Source organism: Hoplias malabaricus, chromosome 15 (assembly GCF_029633855.1).
Source record: "Hoplias malabaricus isolate fHopMal1 chromosome 15, fHopMal1.hap1, whole genome shotgun sequence".
NCBI classification, from domain to species: Eukaryota; Metazoa; Chordata; class Actinopteri; order Characiformes; family Erythrinidae; genus Hoplias; species Hoplias malabaricus.
In genome coordinates this window covers 29,810,556-29,828,675 of record NC_089814.1, presented here as the reverse complement: position 1 = coordinate 29,828,675, position 18,120 = coordinate 29,810,556, and the positions used below count along the sequence as shown (strand labels likewise).

The 18,120-nt window shown below is 40.7% G+C and overlaps 2 protein-coding genes across 4 annotated transcripts; one reads left to right on the top strand and one right to left on the bottom strand.

Moving 5' to 3' along the window:
- Window positions 1-156: 156 nt before the first annotated feature.
- LOC136668165 (transcription factor SOX-30-like) lies at window positions 157-5,968 on the bottom strand. The gene is made up of 6 exons (XM_066645495.1): window positions 5,275-5,968; window positions 4,089-4,328; window positions 3,724-3,873; window positions 952-1,071; window positions 606-849; window positions 157-480 (listed from the first exon to the last, which is right to left on the bottom strand). Exons 1-6 carry the CDS (start codon window positions 5,864-5,866, stop codon window positions 234-236), a joined length of 1,593 nt encoding a protein of 530 aa, XP_066501592.1. The 5' UTR covers window positions 5,867-5,968; the 3' UTR covers window positions 157-233.
- A 485-nt stretch (window positions 5,969-6,453) lies between these two features.
- Window positions 6,454-17,838, top strand: LOC136668164 (organic cation/carnitine transporter 2-like). Of its 3 annotated transcripts, none has more exons than XM_066645493.1 (11): window positions 6,466-6,590; window positions 8,523-9,540; window positions 11,244-11,347; window positions 11,453-11,607; window positions 11,704-11,875; window positions 12,798-12,924; window positions 13,153-13,253; window positions 14,758-14,972; window positions 15,313-15,495; window positions 15,691-15,766; window positions 17,562-17,838. In XM_066645493.1, exons 2-11 carry the CDS (start codon window positions 9,154-9,156, stop codon window positions 17,665-17,667), a joined length of 1,626 nt encoding a protein of 541 aa, XP_066501590.1. In that variant the 5' UTR covers window positions 6,466-6,590; window positions 8,523-9,153; the 3' UTR covers window positions 17,668-17,838. The 3 variants fall into 3 exon arrangements, with proteins under 3 accessions (XP_066501591.1, XP_066501590.1, XP_066501588.1); XM_066645491.1 differs by having other exon boundaries at window positions 15,631-15,766; window positions 17,562-17,834; XM_066645494.1 differs by lacking the exon at window positions 8,523-9,540 and having other exon boundaries at window positions 6,454-6,590; window positions 15,631-15,766; window positions 17,562-17,829.
- The last annotated feature ends 282 nt before the right edge of the window (window positions 17,839-18,120 follow it).

The following is an 18,120-nucleotide window of genomic DNA, read 5'->3' as shown; positions in this document are numbered from 1 at the left end:
GTGTGACTGTGCCACCGTGCCGCCCTAAAAGTAAACTTGAATTGATTTAATTGACTTATTGAATCACTCTGAATCAGAACGTATTTTTTCCTATGCGTTTTAAAAGAGACTAGTAAAATTAGTCAGTGAATGCAAACAAACTATATAAAATCTCAAATTATTTATTTCAACAGGCAGATTTAACAAGAACAACTGCCTAAAAACATGTGAACTGAATATTAGTAGCACACACACTAAAGCACTCTCAGGGTTTGAATCCCATCACTACCTTCTACCTCTATAATTGTGTTGTTCTGCAAGGTATCAGGGAATTCAGAACTGGGAGAGGGACCTTGGCTGTGAATTACCCTCCTAGACCCTGCATGGAAAATATATTGCTGGTTTAAAGCAGAAAATGATGCATTATTCCTTTGGAAATAGTCATCATAAAAGCCTCTGAAGCAAGATGGACAGCTGTTGTATTCTGTATAAGGGCAGTTGCTGTAAAATAAATTAAACAGAAAAATTACTTTTTACAAGATAAATAAGCTTACACACAAAGTAAGTGTTGTCTGGGACTTGAATCAATCTTCAGTCAATTTCTTTATGAACAAAAATGTATTTACCCTACAGAGAAGAACTGTGGCTCAGGCACGAACACAGGCGGGGTGAAATGGTAAGGTGTGGAAATAAGGGGGCTACTGGAATGCAGCAGTGCTGATGGGTACAGGTTAGGAACACCAGGCATGTGCAGATCTCTAGAATCTGACATCAGACCACTGGCTTGAAGCTTTATTGGTCTGACCACGATGTTACTGTTGTTCAGTTGTAGGCCAAGACTCTGAGTGGGGGGTACAGTCAACAGCTCACCTAAAATACAGCACAAGTCATTTAAGGATATCAGAAGACAGAGCTTTTACCATCTTTCAGAAACATATCTGGGTAATATCACTGTCAGATGTAGTTACTTACTGTGAGAATATGGCATAATGTATGGAGAAGTCTGCAACAATACAGGTGCTGCACTTGTTGCCTGGGACATATTAGGGGATGTAATCTTAGTCACCCTAGAAATTGGTGCATTTTGTTGATCTTATGCATATAAAAGAGTGAAAGAAGAGAGAGAGAGAAAAAGAATTACTGAAAACATGAAATTTTCCATCATTCAGTTGTATCAAAATAAGTAGTTTTTAAATGTAGCCAATGCTCTAATGACAGTAATTACTATGACATATTTAATTTTAATATAATATGCATAACAGCCTAACGAATCTAACATAAATTATTGTCTATAAATACAGTCTAGTCATAATTGTATGGCTACCTCCTTGTTTCTACATTCACTGTCCATACTCTCATCTCCACTTACACTAAAGGAGCACCCTGTATGTATAACAGAGTGTAGTCTACTCTGCCTAATTTCTTATCCCCATTTCAGCCTGTTTGACCATAAGAATAACAGCAACCCGGATGCCACCAGCCAGCCAAGACGTGCAGCCGAGGACACCCCCATTCAGCTTCACCCAAACCAGGTCCGATCTGCTCTGCGCAGGATAAACACTAGAAAAGCTCCTGGACCAGATGGTGTTGCTGGACGTATTCTCAAGGTCTGCGCAGACCAACTGGCAGGAGTGTTCACCACCATTTTCAACCTCTCCCAGCAACAATCTGCAGTTCCCACTTGCCTCAAATCAGCCACCATCGTCCCAGTGGCAAAGAAAAACACAGTGTGCTGCCTAAACGACTACCGCCCGGTCGCCTTAACTCCCATCATCTCTAAATGCTTTGAGAAACTCATTATCCCTCACATCAGATCTGCCATCCCAGCTGACCTTGACCAACATCAGTTTGCCTACAGAACCAACAGGTCGATAGGGGGTGCTGTGATCACAGCTCTCCACTCAGCCCTCACTCATCTAGAACAGAAAAGTTCATATGTAAGGATGTTGTTCGTGGACTTTAGTTAAGCCTTTAATACAGTTATTCCACAAAACCTGGTCAAAAAACTGGGCGATCTGGGCCTAGGCAGTTCACTATGCTCATGGATATTGGACTTCCCGAACAACAGACGCCAATACGTCAGGATGAGAGACCGCACATCCTCAACTCTCATCTTGAACACAGGCAGCCCACAGGGATGTGTCCTCAGCCCCCTCCTCTACTCACTCTTCACATATGACTGCTCCCCCATTCACACCTCCAATAACATCATTAAGTTTGCTGATGACACCACCATTGTAGGACTGATTACAAACAACGACGAGTCAGCCTACAGGGAGAGGTCCGGCACTTGACAGCATGGTGTAAGAACAACTACCTGAAACCGAACCCAAATAAAACCAAGGAGATGGTCGTGGATTTTAGAAGATCCACCCACACCAAGACCACGGCCCTCCTCATCAATGGAGTGGTTGAGAGAGTGGAGCACTTCAAGTTTCTTGGAGTACACATCTCTGCTGACTTCACATGGGCCTTCAACACCCAACACCAAGTGCGGAAGGCACAACAGAGACTCTACTTCCTCAGGAAGCTGAAGCACTCCCACCTACCTCAACACTTGCTAGTGAACTTTTACAGAGCCACCATCGAGAGCATCCTGACATACTGCTGCAGTCTGGTTCACCAGTTGCACAGCACAGGACAGGAGAGACCTGCAGCGAGTGGTGAGAGGGGTGGAAAAAATCATAGGAACCTCACTACCCCCCCTCAGCGACATTTACAACAGCCGACTCCAGAAAAAGGCTACCAGCATTTCATTGGACATTACTCACCCTGGACACACTGTTTTTCCCCCTCTCCTCCAAAAAGAGATTCAGACAATTAAAAGCAAAGACAAACAGGTTGAAACACAGCTTCTTTCCCCAGGCTGTGAAAGCCATTAACCCATCAGCCATCAACCCCCCCTCATCAACTAATTTAACCAATCCATCCTGATTGATAATCAGTAGAATCAACAGACAACCACCCATCCTAATGGACAAGCAATTGCACACGGCACTTTTAAACAAAGCCTGTATATACCTCCTGTGTTAATGTCTCTGAACAATCTGCTATTTTGCACATGTATAGATTTTATATTTTAACTGCTGCCTGAGAGAGGATGCTAAAACTGCATTTCACTGTTTTAACACTGTTCTGAACATTGTTTTCTCAGCGACAATAAAAAGCTATTCTATTCTATTCTATTCTATTCTATTCTCTTCTATTCTTCAAGGGTCAGGAATCCCACAGCACCCCATAAAGCAGGTATGCTTTGGGTGGTTGGTCATTCTCAGCGCTGCAGTGACACCGATATGGTGGTCGTGTGTTAGTGTGTGTTGTGCTGGGATCAGACACAGCAGTACTGCAGGAGTGTTAGTATGAGTACTGTGTATGTGGATGTCAAATCGAAGTTTATGTGTGTCACATAATATTGTAATGTACAGAGAACTCTTCTTATTAGATGGTGGGATGTTGTTAGATATTTATGTATGCATTCAATATCACCTTTGCAGATTCCATCAGAATGTTTGACTACAGTGCATAACTCTCATCTTGCACAAGCTAGCATAGAATAGTTTATTTGTGCTGCTCATATGTGCTATAATATTTTATACAATCTAAGGAACAGTGGGTATTTGTTATGGTTGTGTAATTTATTTCAATCACCACTCTTTCAAACTGTTACTAAATGCATTATCGATATGTCTAATCTCAAGTGGTGCAAAGTATAATGATGACTTGAATAGCAGGAGTGACTTGTACCAGAAAACATAGGATTCGTCTGCAAAGCTGCAGTACTGCTGTTGGTGGACCGTGCTGGAGCTAAGGGTGACAAGACCTGTGCCATTGCTGGATTAAGCACTCCAGGGGCATTACCCTTCTTCTTCTTTGCTTGTGGCTTATAGACCCAGTCTATATTGATAAGAAAGAAATGTTTTGAAGAGTACTTAAGGAAATAGAGTTTTTCATGATTTACATCATATACTGCAATTTTTATAACCCAATGAAACTAAACAAATCAGCAACTGCCAGAGCAACATCCATTTACACAGCAATGATGTGAATATTGAACTATTATAAATCCCTCTATCCTAGGTTGAAAATTTGAAAACTCTTGTCCTCCTTACCAGGAAACTCCAGTGTGTGTCTGACTTTGAGTTTATTTGCCTCCTCAAAGTAGGGCATCTTCTGTATTTCTGTCAGTTTGCTCCACTCCAGCCCAAGCTGGACACTGATGTCTGCGTTGCTAGCTTTAGGATAGGCACTGGACAAAGCAGGACGGTGGACCTTTGACCACAGCATGAATGCATTCATGGGTCTCTTAATATTGCCATTTTTGTCTTTAAATTGTTTAATGTTGACATCACCTGGAGGAACAAATTGAAAATGAACATCAATTTGGTCAGATTTTTTAAAGCAAGCTTTTAAGATTATTACATGGGGACCTAAAATGTTCAGAGGAGAACCTAGAGATCATTATGACAAGAAAAAAAGGGCTATTGGAGATTCCCAACTGGAGTGCCATTTTTGTCCCACTGAAATTATCCTGACTATTATTGATTACAGAGATTTAAAAAAAAAAAAAAACATAAAATCCACAATATACACATACTGAAAAATATATATAGTCGCTGTACAATGAAAAACATGCATCTTCAAAATAGCAACTTTACAGGAGAAGGAAAGACCTTCTTAAATTCCAGTGGAAGTAAAAAAAATATTTTGGAACATTTGTATTTGTCTATTCTATTCATTATTCATAAGGAAAGCTGATGTGTTAAAATGATGTAGTAATTTATTCCCCCATTTTTGGGGTGGGGGGGTTTGACGTGCAGACTGACCAATTAAATGTTTACAGAGGTTATCGACTAATAACGGTAGCTCTACAGTCAGACCGTCCAATCAGAAGATTTTAGGCTACTTCACCACGCCCCCTTCTCATTCAAGCGAACCAATCGGAGTAGGGGAGGGCGGGACTAGTTTGTGAACGAAACGCTTCTCCAAATTCTATGTAAGCTCTAGAAAAACAAAATCCCGGACATTTTTTTAAGTCTAAAAAAGAGGACGTCTGGTCACCCTATTTAAAAGCTACACTCTATACTACAATATGCCAGTAGCAGTTAGGCTAGCATACGTTATACCACATTTTGTGTATATGCCAATTCCAACATGTTAGACACATTTTTGGAATTTTTGAAAGCCATGATCCCTTAGAGTCAAGGTTTAAAATAATAAGTAATTAAATTACAAGCGCTAGATCTCCCCCAATACTGAATCGATCCTAAAATTAGGGTCAGCACGACCGCTTCTTACCAGCAGCTAACGAAGGTTGAGTGAGGTCCAGTCCTTCCGTTATGATTTGGTCAGGAGCGTCACTATCAGACTGGGATGGGACGTGTGGAAGTCCTGCTTTAATAGGTTCATTACCCACATTTGTAAACTGTTCCTGGACATCAGTTTGAAGTGATTTTGAGAGATCTGCTGTGTCAGGACCCTGCAGCAGACCTTTTAGCGAGAAAACGCTGGTAATTTTTATCGAGGACCCCTCTTCTTTGAATAACGGCACTGCAGTCGAAGTAGCAGGTGCCACAATATTCTCTACTTTCTCAATAGCATCGTTTTCACGCGAGGACATTTTCGCCTGTTTGTCATTTGTATTGGCGTTAGCTTCTTCTCGTAACGTTAACTTTTCTCTTTTCTGCTTCGCTGAGCTGCGGTTACTTTTGCTGAGCAACGGCTGTTTCTGTTCATCGTGGGCTCTAGCAACGAGCGCTCTTAACGGCTTTTCGGCTTTGACCATAATATTCGACTGTTTACTGGTGTTTTTCTGTCTATTCTCCTTGTTTTTACTCTGTTCCTCTTTCTTGAAGGTCAACTGAGCCCTCCGTTTTGGATGTGTGTTCATTGTTGGCGACTGAAGCACTGGTTGTGATCTCAAAATAACGCTGTTATTAACTACGGATTTTTAAGCCGCAGTAGCGTCTTTTAAATTTTCAACCGTCAACAAGAGCAATGTCCTAAACATGTACATACAAACACGCACCCCAACCTGGCCTCTACTAATATAATTGATCTTCCAAGGCACCAAAATATAATATTTATTCTAGTACGTTCAAATACTGTATTCTGGAAAGCATCTACACCAATATATATTTGGATTTTTATTTATTAAAGTCTCAGTATATTTTTAGACATATATAGAAGCACCCACCATTAAAACGAGATTTTGAAAAATATTTAGTATACATTATTTTGAAAAATATTTACTTTATTAAAATGTTAACTTTAGTATTTTGTTTGCTTGCAATATAATGAATTTGCTATTGCAGTTGTTGGCTTTTTAAAATAAAACAACAATAATAAAACTATTTTTTAAAATATGCAAACTGAATTTTTTACGTTTACCCCTACATGCTGTTATGGAAAAAAATAATTAAAGTTTTAAAAATATATATTATTATTATTTTTTGCTCCTGTAGGACTCCTTTAGTGTAATTCGTTTGTACAGCACTGTGCAGAAATCAAGGGATGGAATGGGGTGATTCATGCCCTCCTCTATATGCATAGTGCAGTTTTTGCACTATGAGAGAGGCTCTGCAACGAGAGAGGCTCTACTCTCCTTAAGACAGGTCAGTGAAGTAGCATAATGATTTGAAACTGTATTTTTAAGGTAAACTATTATGTCCTCCATTACATTTATCTTAGCACCTCAGAATGAGCAAAGACCCATGGTTCAGTAATTACAAATAGACTAATCCAGCAATACCATTCTCACAATATGTGATCTAGCCTGGCATCTGAAGCTAAGAAAGTCCATGATGGGAGACCACCTACCATAGGGCCTCTAAGCCTTTCCCTTAGGCTGCTATTTTGAAGGGAGTAATCAGAAATTCTTTGAACTCAAAGAATATTAAAACTCAAAACCCCTTTTCAGTAATGTTATGTTTAAGAGCACCTACAAATGAGCATGGGCTTGTGGTTTAGTAATTAGAAATAGATCACTCCAGCCACTGAACTTCGTTTATGGCCATACCACTTTCAAAATACCTGATCCTGGCTGTTCTCTGTTCAGTAATTACAGACACTACAGAAAGCAAGCCTCACTTATGGCCATACCACTGTCAGTATACAATGTGTGGGATGATATCTGAATCTAAGAAGGATCTTCCCTGGTTAGGATGATCCTTGGCTGGGCAACCAGCTAGGGACCTTAGCTTTTCCCTTAGGCTGCTATTTTGAATCAAAAAACATAAAAAGCCTGAGATTACCAAGTTTACCAGTACTGTAAAGTCTACTAGACCTTCAAAATGAGGCTCTTGAGTCAGTAAACAGGACTAGACCACTGAAGCCAACAAACTGTGCTCATGGCAGAACAACCCTCAGTACCTATGAGGGGCATGTTCTGGTTAATCCTTGGATGGGAGACCACCTAATTCCTGCCTTTTAAGCTGCTATATTGAAGGGAATAACCACAGAAATCTTTGAACTGAAGAAGAAAATGTTAAAAGCCTGAGATTATCAAGTTTTTTCAGTCATTTAAAGTTTGACATGTTCTGTATTTGGGCGGCACGGTGGTGCAGCAGGCAGTGTCGCAGTCACACAGCTCCAGGAACCTGACGGTTGTGGGTTCGATTCCCGCTCCGGGTGACTGTCTGTGAGGAGTTGGTGTGTTCTCCCCGTGTCTGTGTGGGTTTCCTCCAGGTGCTCCGGTTTCCTCCCACAGTCTAAAAACACACGTTGGTAGGTGGATTGGCGACTCGAAAGTGTCCGTAGGTGTGAATGTGTGTGTGTGTCTGTGTTGCCCTGTGAAGGACTGACGCCCCCTCCAGGGTGTATTCCCGCCTTGCGCCCAATGATTCCAGGTAGGCTCTGGACCCACCACGACCCTGAATTGGATAAGCGGTTACAGATAATGAATGAATGAATGAATGTTCTGTATTTTCCTGAACACACCACAATTTGTCTAGAAAGTTACTTTATTCTGTATACACCCATCTTAAAAACTGCACAGAACCTGAATAGAATGTGTTCATTCATTATCTGTAACCGCTTATCCAATTCAGAGTCGTGGTGGGTCCAGAGCCTACCTGGAATCATCGGGCGCAAGGTGGGAATACACCCTGGAGGGGGCGTCAGTCCTTTACAGGGCAACACAGACACACACACACACATTCACTCACACCTACGGACACTGTAGAGTCACCAATCCACCTACCAACGTGTGTTTTTTTTTGGACTGTGGAAACCAGAGCACCCAGAGGAAACCCACGCAGACACGGGAAGAACACACCAACTCCTCACAGACAGTCACCCAGAGTGGGAATCGAACCCACAACCTCCAGGCCCCTGGAGCTGTATGACTGCGACACTACCTGCTGCATTGTATTATCATACAAAATCTGGCCCAGGTTTGGCACAAATCATCAGTAACTTCCAGCCTTTTTAGTAAAACCTGATGCTTTGACACATGTTCTCTCCAATTTGACATCTGGACTTTTGCTCATAAGTTATACCTAAGAAACAAACTAGTGTTGTCTACAAAGTGACCTTTGTTCTCTCAGGTCCTTTAAAAGAGACTACAATAGGCATTTGACAGACTGAACATTGGAACATCAGTTAATATGCAAGAACAGGCGAAGAAAAAAAAAAAGATAAGTCATCATTAACAATATATCAAATGAATTATTTGCAGAACCAGTCTTCACTCAAGTGTTTAGACAAAAGGCATCAATATGCTTTTGTCAGGCTGGACATTGAAACAACTCATTCTATGCAGGAATACAAAGGAATGCATGTCAATAAAGCAAGTATATCCTGTGAATCATTTACAGAATAACACCTGTTTATTATTTAAGCCTCTTCAGCTTCGCTTGCTGTTATATTAGCTCCAAGAAAAACATGACTGTAGTGAAATGTAGTGAAAATATTTTTATAATACTTAGAGGACTTACAATTGTAGCTGTAAACATAGGCAGAACTAGGCCAATTAAAGCAGAACACAAATGCTTATGTACAAGATAAAAAAGTTAGCCTGCTAGCATTTAGCATACTACCAGTTTATGGCAAAACCAGTGGGTCTATGCCAGGTAAATCATTTGTAAATCATTTGTGCTTCAACGGGAGCTTATTTAATGCTGGATCAGGCGAGAATGACAAGAGTGCATACGTGGGTTAGAACAGACGGAATTAACTATGAAGGACTATGAGGAAACAACTGCATTCCTGGGCCAGTGGGGACTCTTTCAACAAATTGTCTTTTTTCTGCTGTGTGCCAGCACAGTTCCCAATGGATTCAGTGCTTTTTCAGTGATATTCCTGGCTGATATTCCAGGCCACCACTGCCAAGTCCCAAGTACAAATCTGAGTGAGGAATGGATAAGGGCTAGCATTCCTACAAAGGAGGTGAACGGAAAGCTAGAGCTGAGTAAGTGCAGGAGATATAAGTTGGACGTTATACGAGATCTGTTTGCTCAAGGCTACCAACCTCAAGACGTAAATCTAACTGGTATTGAATTGGAAAAATGTGTAGACGGATGGAATTACAGCAAAGACATATACCAGTCCACTATAATTACTGAGGTGAGTGCTCATAAGCTCAAATAACTCGTGTGTCTTTGTCTAATGTATGCCATTTAAAATGATGATTTAGGAATACGAAATTCCCCTTATCTCCTTATCATTCAGTTATCAGTGAAGATATAGACTTTGTCCAAAAGTCTGCAAACGCTCATATTTAGTGATGTGAACTACTTTAAGGTAAAAACACTGTAAACAAAATTGTAACTCATGAATCGGAGTGGAATTTGTGATAATTGAGAACTAATACTTGCTAAGTTCTCATGAAATCCTCACAGCATTGTTCCAACATCCAATGTCGTTTTTTAGAATGGTAAAATCTGTTATACTCTACCTGAACCCCAAGCACTCAAACTTATGGTTTAACCTAGGAATGCCTTAATAGACAGACATGAGATATGATGATTAAAATCTAACCAAGCTTTGTCAAGTAATCCAGCTCAGAAAACCACCTAATATCTCAAAAAATCACGAGAATTAAGAAAAGCATTACCTTATAAATATGAGTCATCCATCACAACAATAATCAGACTCTCATTTATGAAGTCAGTGACAAAAACCAACTCCAAAAATCACCCCACAATTTCATCAAACAGCTTTAAAAAGCCTGCAAATTGTTCATAACAATACAGTTAATCTGATCTGATAGCATGATGACATTTATGAATATCTGAGAGTCTCCTGAACATCTCTTGGCCATGTAGTGTATTAGTGTTTATACTTTTGCAGTCAATCTACTTAACCAAAGAAAGAAACTAATATACCCACCAGGTTAGTACAATGCAAATTGCATTCTTAAATCATGAGGTAAGTTCAAGAAGACTTTTGTGGTTGATTAGATAGATAGATTAGATACAGATGGATTCGAATTTGTCATTGCTCAGTACAAGTACAATCTGACAAAATGCAGTTACCACTTACAAGGAGTAGTAGCACTGTGCAAAGAAAGACTCCAAGGGAAAAATGTGCAAGAAATATGAATACAATTAGTGTTGTCAAAGTTAACGCATAAACACATTAGTTCGGTACAGTTTAATCACAACTCGCTTAATCAACGTATTTATCTACTAAGTTATTATTAATGCTGTTATTGATATTATCCCTCTCCCTGAAACATTTACCCAAACTATTGAGATATTCTAATTCAAATTTCATAACAAATATAACTACTCTGAAACATTATAATAAAGCAAAATGGTTTCCTTGAAACCAGTTTGTCATGCATACCACCCTACGCATTTATTTGTTTTGTCAAAATAGAGATATTTAGGAAACTCCGTGAGGTAATTTGTTGTCAGTATCCAGCCAACTACACCGACTAGACTGGGGCCAGCTGCAGTCTTAAGGTTAAAGAAGTAGGCTTGAGACCAGAGGTTCAACAAATTGATCCATATCCATAGCTGAAGTGCCCTTATGCAAGGCACCTAACCCCCAAAAGGCTCCACAGGCACTATGGCTGGCAGCCTGCTGTTTTGGTTGTGTGTTTGTGGCTAAAAAGTCCCTGACTAGTGTGTATTTCTGTGCTGACTACCACGGATGGGTATAACATAGAGAATCAATTTGTGAAATGATGTTAATAAATTGACATTTCTTTTTCTTGAGATAGTACCAAACTATTGCCATAAGACATTTATTTAAATTGTGAATGTATTTCTGAACATACACCATAAACTATATTAAAGTAATGTTGGTTGGTCCATTTTTAGTTTGATCTTGTTTGTGACGATGAGTGGAAACAGCCCTTCACCTCTTCCATCTACTATATTGGTGTGCTCAGTGGATCTTTCTTCTCTGGACAGCTCTCTGACCGGTAGAACTTGTCACCACACTACCATCCTCCTCATGAAGTACAGTCTGGTATTTCATTCTTTCTCTTTTTCTAATTCTTTTGTTTTGTATCTTTCTCTGAATGAAGGTTTGGAAGAAAGCCTGTCCTTTTCGTAACCATGATGGTCCAAACGTTCTTCACCTTTCTTCAAGTCTTTGCACCATCATGGGAAATATTCTCTGTTCTCTTCTTCATTGTTGGGCTGGGACAAATTTCCAACTATGTGGCTGCATTTGTGTTAGGTAATAAAAAAATCCAAATTATTCACTAGAACATTATCAGATTTTTTCTGCCAATTGGTTAGGCACAACTTATTTTGGTGTTTTGGCTATTGACAGGTACAGAAATCCTTTCTGGGTCTGTGAGGGTCATCTACTCATCACTGGGAGTCTGTCTGTTCTTCGCCATTGGTTACATGATTCTACCACTCATAGCGTACCTAATACGAGACTGGAGGATGCTTTTAGTTGCACTTTCTCTACCTGGCCTTATCTACATTCCCCTCTGGTGGTAGGTGTAAATAATTAACATATTGCAGTGTTGCAGAGCTATACTATGTTTTTACACTAGATTTCAAGTGAATTTAACCAGATAAAACATAGCAAACAATATGTGTTTGGTTCCCTCATGCATTGTATGTCCAAATGTTTCTAGACACTTCTTCAAAGGAGTGAACTCAACTATTTTAAAGCAACACTATGTAGTATATTTACCTTGAAATTACAACTTCACTGACCTGTATTAGGGAGAACAGTGCCTCTGTTTTTGTTACTAGAAACTCAGCACTGCAGAAACTGCAATGTGTACATTTTGGAGGTTGGTAGGAAACAACCCCTTTTCCTACATTGACTTCAGGACAGTGCTGTAAAAGTGAATTACACTCTGAAACTATAAGGAAGCCTAGGAGCAAATATACTAAATACTACAGGTCAGTGATGCATCAAAACAGTTTGAAAACTGTAAATGTAAATTATAAAAAAACGATCTAGTGTTCCTTTCACAGTAGATGTAGGCAAAGGTCTTAACATACACACAAACACTAGAACTGTATTTTCCACCATCAAATAAATAACAGTATTTCAGTATAATACTACTACTTAAATTTTCAGAACTCCTTAAGCAATCCATATTTTGTAGTCTAAATTCCATTTTCTGACCAAGTTTATAAATGTTTATGTACCCCCTGTAAACTATTATCTCCTTGCACTAATTTCTCATTGTTCTGTAAGCTCTCATTGTTCTCACTGAACCTTGTGTCTACAGGTAGTAGACAATGTTACAAAATTCACTTTTAATTGTACACTGATTGCAAATTTTGAACATCTGGTCCTTAGTATTATCTATCTCAAGTGTGTCCTGTTTTTATGGCTACATTTTTTCACACCATGTGTAAGCTCAAATGTATATTTTGTATCTCTGTCTGTTGTCACAGGTTTATTCCTGAGTCTCCTCGGTGGCTGATCTCACAGGGGAGAATAGAAGAAGCTGAGACCATAGTGAAAAATGCTGCCAAGAAAAACAAAGTCACAGCTCCTGACATCATCTTTAAGGAGATCGAGGTATGTTTTAGAAACCTACTCAAAAAGTGAGTAGTGAGAAGACTGGACAATTTCCAAAATAAAAAAATGCTCAAGTATAATGAATTTCTGAGAAACCAAATGAGGACAACTGTGGCCTAATGGTTAGAGAGGCAGGGAAACTGGAGTTGGTGGAAATGAAGGAAGAGGGCTTTTTTCCTCCCTCAACACCCACAGCTGATGTGTTATTTTAAATACTTTGTTTTATAGGATATTGTGGGAGACACAAAGCCAAATGAAACAAAAAATATCCTGGATCTTTTGAGGACCAGCAGCATTCGGGAGACAACCTTGATATTGTTTCTAGTGTGGTAAGAACCTCCAGTGTACACATACCGAGCCATTCTATACTTCAGTCACCGGCAAATGTCTTTCAGGTCATGAAGAGCTTGATTTTCTATCTTGCATATTTACATGAATGTAGGCTGCAGGTTTTGTCACTGTTACACAGCTCCAGGGTCCTGGCGTTGAGGGTTCCAGCCCCACCTTGGGTGACTGTCTGTGAGGAGTGTGGTGTGTTCTCTCTGTGTCTGCGTGGGTTTCCTCCGGGTGACTGTCTGTGAGGAGTGTGGTGTGTTCTCCCTGTGTCTGCGTGGGTTTCCTCCGGGTGACTGTCTGTGAGGAGTGTGGTGTGTTCTCTCTGTGTTTGTGGGGGTTTCCTCCGGGTGACTGTCTGTGAGGAGTGTGGTGTGTTCTCCCTGTGTCTGCGTGGGTTTCCTCCGGGTGACTGTCTGTGAGGAGTGTGGTGTGTTCTCCCGGTGTCTGCGTGGGTTTCCTTCGGGTGACTGTCTGTGAGGAGTGTGGTGTGTTCTCCCTGTGTCTGCGTGTGTTTCCTCCTGGTGACTGTCTGTGAGGAGTGTGGTGTGTTCTCCCTGTGTCTGCGTGGGTTTCCTCCGGGTTACTGTCTGTGAGGAGTGTGGTGTGTTCTCCCTGTGTCTGTGTGGGTTTCCTCCGGGTGACTCTCTGTGAGGAGTGTGGTGTGTTCTCCCTGTGTCTGCGTGGGTTTCCTCCGGGTGACTGTCTGTGAGGAGTGTGGTGTGTGCTGTCTGTGTTTGTGTGGGTTTCCTCCGGGTGACTGTCTGTGAGGAGTGTGGTGTGTGCTCTCTGTGTTTGTGTGGGTTTCCTCCGGGTGACTGTCTGTGAGGAGTGTTGTGTGTGCTCTCTGTGTTTGTGTGGGTTTCCTCCAGGTGCTCTGGTTTCCTCCCACAGTGCAAATACATAGGTTGGTACACGTGGGAGTGTGTCAGTGAGTGCGAGTGTGTGAAATTGTCCAAAAAGTTCCAGTTCAGGGTCGCGGTGGGTCCAGAGCCTACCTGGAATAATTGGGCGCAAGGCAGGAACACACCCTGGAGGGGGCGCCTGTCCTTCACAGGGCAACACCCACACATTCACTCACACACTCTCACCTACGGACACTCCACCTACAGGAGGAAACCCATGCGGACACAGGGAGAACACACCACACTGCTCACAGACAGTCACCCGGAGCGGGACTTGAACAACCTCCAGGTCCCTGGAGCTGTGTGACTGCGACACTACCTGCTGCACCACCATGCCGCCCATTACTAAATAAGAAAATACTAGGTTCTGAAAATATATAGATGAAAGAATTATTTAAAAAAAAAATCAATCTCACCCCATTATGCAATTCCTTAGTTGAAGGTGCCCCACCATTTGTATACCTCTGATTATTGGACTACACTGAAGATCTAGGTCTAATATCAGCAGTTTGTTATTGTTATTTTAGAACATGGGCATTTTGCATCAGTTTATTATGTATTTAATCAGTGTGATTTGCTGTGTTTCCTGTTTAAGGTTAACCCTCAGCATGGGCTACTTTGGCCTGTCTTTAAACACGTCTCGCCTCCACGGAGATCCATATGTAAACTGTTTCATCTCAGCTGCTATTGAGGTACCGGCCTACATTATCAGCTGGCTTTCTCTGCGCTATTTACCAAGAAGAGTCTCCTGTTCGGCCAGCATGCTGCTAGGGGGAGTGGTGCTCTATTTCATCCAGCTAGTACCACCAAGTAAGAATATGTTAGTAAATGAGTAATTCATGCTGCACTCAAAAAAATGCTATTTTACAGCAACTATTCTAAAAGACTAGATTTACAGAACACGGGCCAAAAGGTCAAAGAAGTTTATCGCTGATACACTAGGCACTAGGCAATTTAACCCACGCGTCTTCAGTACCTAGCTTTTTTGTTTTTTTGGCTATTAAAATGTGAAGAATGTATGTTTTCCATAGAAGATGGGTGCTTACTTCCACTTAGAAAATAACAAAACATGAATTACTACTAATAGCACAGAATGTTTTTGCATAACACATCACCCTAAACAGACTAGCGTTTGTGTTTTTTTTCATAGGCCTGCCCTCTTTGGCTGTGGCTCTGGAAATGTTTGGGAAGTTTGGGATAGCAATAGGAACAGCCCTGATGTTTGCCTACACTGGGGAACTGTACCCAACAGTGCTGAGGAACACAGCGGTGGGCTCATGTGCTATGGTGTCTCGTGTAGGCAGTGCTATTGCCCCCTACTTCATTCATTTAAGTAAGCAGTAACATTTTTGCAAATCTGTGCTGCAAGAATAAGACTTAAAGCAGTTCCATTCAATACATATGTAACATTTAATACATATGTAACATCCAGTGTACTCATCTATTCATATGCTATCGTCCTCCACAGGTGTGTATTATAAACACTTACCCTACATAATCCTGGGGACCCTGTGCCTTTTTTCATCAGCAACCACACTTTTCCTGCCAGAGAGTTTCAAGCGACCTCTTCCAGAGAATATAGAACAAATGCAAAAAAGGGAGAGGTAAGTCATCTTAGATAATGGTAAGCAAAGATGTCTTAAAAATCAATGATACACTTTTAAAAGATGTTGTTTATTCTGTTCATACAAATATAGTGATGTCATATTTAATGTTTGAACCCATTTAACCTTGTTTCCTTCATTCAATATCTTTAATCGCTCATCCAGTTCAGGGTCGCGGTGGGTCCAAAGCCCACCCGGAATCACTGGGCGCAAGGCGGGAATACAACCCGGAGGGGGCACCAGTCCTTCACAGGGCAACACACACACCCTCACACACTGCAACACTACCTGCTGCGCCACTGTGCCACCCAGGAACAGAAATGTGCATCTTTTTTTTTTCTCATTATTACAGTTATATAGCGCATTTATAGATACCCAAGGACGCCTTACAATCAACACTTCTCAGAACGGCAATCATTCAACACTCAATCCACACACACATTGGCGAGAAGCGGCAGCCAAACGCACACAGTGTACTCTCAACCAGGAAGGACTGCATCGGACGCTAGGGTTTCACCCAGGACAGAGTGCCAATCCATATCTGGGCACACACAGATTCACTCACACATACAGACATTTATTCACATACACACTCATTTACTCACAGACCAGGACAGTTATTAGAGAAGCCAATTCACCTAACTTCCATTTTTTTGAACTGTGGGAGGAAGCCGGAGACCCCGGAAGAAACCCACACAGACACTGGGAGAACATGGAAACTCCCCTTAATTAGGACTTGAACCGAAGATCTCAACGCTGGGAGGTGAATGTTCTAACCACTAAGCCCCTGTGTCGCCCATCTTTCATCATTAGCCTCCTCGCGGTCGTGTGCATTGTGATACATACTGTATGGGGCAAAATTTTGGTTGCTGAATGTGGTTTGGCGAGATGGATGCATTTATATTATATAACATCTGGCGTCTCAGACCACTTCTTGAAATAGCTTGAGCAAATCTGTCTATAATGGTTGCATTTACATCTGTACAATTACAGTTGCAATTAAAATTATTCAACCCCTACTGCAAATTAGTTTTATAAGAAAAATTTACAACTTTCATTCATTCATTCATTGTCTGTAACCACTTATCTAGTTCAGGGTCGAGGTGGGTACAGAGCCTACCCGGAATCATTGGACACAAGGCAGGAATACACCCAGGAGGGGGCGCCAGTCGTTCACAGGGCGACACACACTCAAACAGTCACTCACACACTCATACCTACGGACAATTTTGAGTAGCAAATCGACCTACCGACGTATGATTTTGGACCCTGGGAGGAAACAAGGTGGAAACCCACGCAGACACGGGGAGAACACTACAAATTTTCAGCTGTCAAACAAACACATCTAATATAAATTCAACTTTTGGCACTCTTCATTCCATTAAAGTTAGCTCTAAACAAAAAGAAAGCTCTAACCCCAAAACTTTTTTAGCACATTGAGCAAAACTAGACTCAACATCAGTCGACTTAATGTTCATGTGTGTTGAGCTAAACACAGCAACTTATCCTCACTGTCCAATAAAAAAACGTATTTCAATTTTTGTCCATTTTTAGTGTACTACATAATTTGATGCAGCTGTCCTTCAATGTGAAGTTTCCATGATGAATAGACCAATAGAAATACTCTAAAAAAATTACAGTTAAACGCTAAGATGTTTTTTCTTCTTCTGTAAAGTTGCTATTTTGCTTGTTTGTGATTGGACAGTGATTATATGATTGCAGCAAAGTGGCATATGCTGCAGCAAAAGCTGTTACATTTCTTTTATAAGTTCATATTTGTCTTGTTCTCCTGCAGAATTAATTGCCAGTGCTTCTCTAGAAAACTTGAAGAAAAGGAGCCAATCCAGGAGACCATCTCAACCATTACCACAGTTAAAATTCTTCAGGAGGAGAAACTGTGAACTTCAGATGGAAGTATTTTTTTAATTATTAATATAACAGCTACTTTGAATTGAACATGATGTTGCCCATTACTTCTCACATTCGGTTTCTTGTGTGTTTTTTAAAAACAATATATTGTAAGAGTACTCTTGGTTTAGTATGCTTGATTTGTATTGCTATTTGTATTTTATACACACAAAGAAGCACAAATAAAACCATTATGTTTGAGTGTTGATTCACAATTGTATTTGTTAATATGTATGTCTAATTCAAAAATATATAAATACAAACATACTGTGTGAATTTGCATCATTGTGAAGACACTCTTAACTTACACTTACTTACACTACGTTCACACTAGCGGGCGACCGTTTTGTCTCTTGTGGGTGTGTGTGTGTGTGGGTAGAGACCGCTAGCGTTTGCGGGGTGGGGGATTGAACTTCAGACCCTGTGTCTACGTTTCATTAAAATAA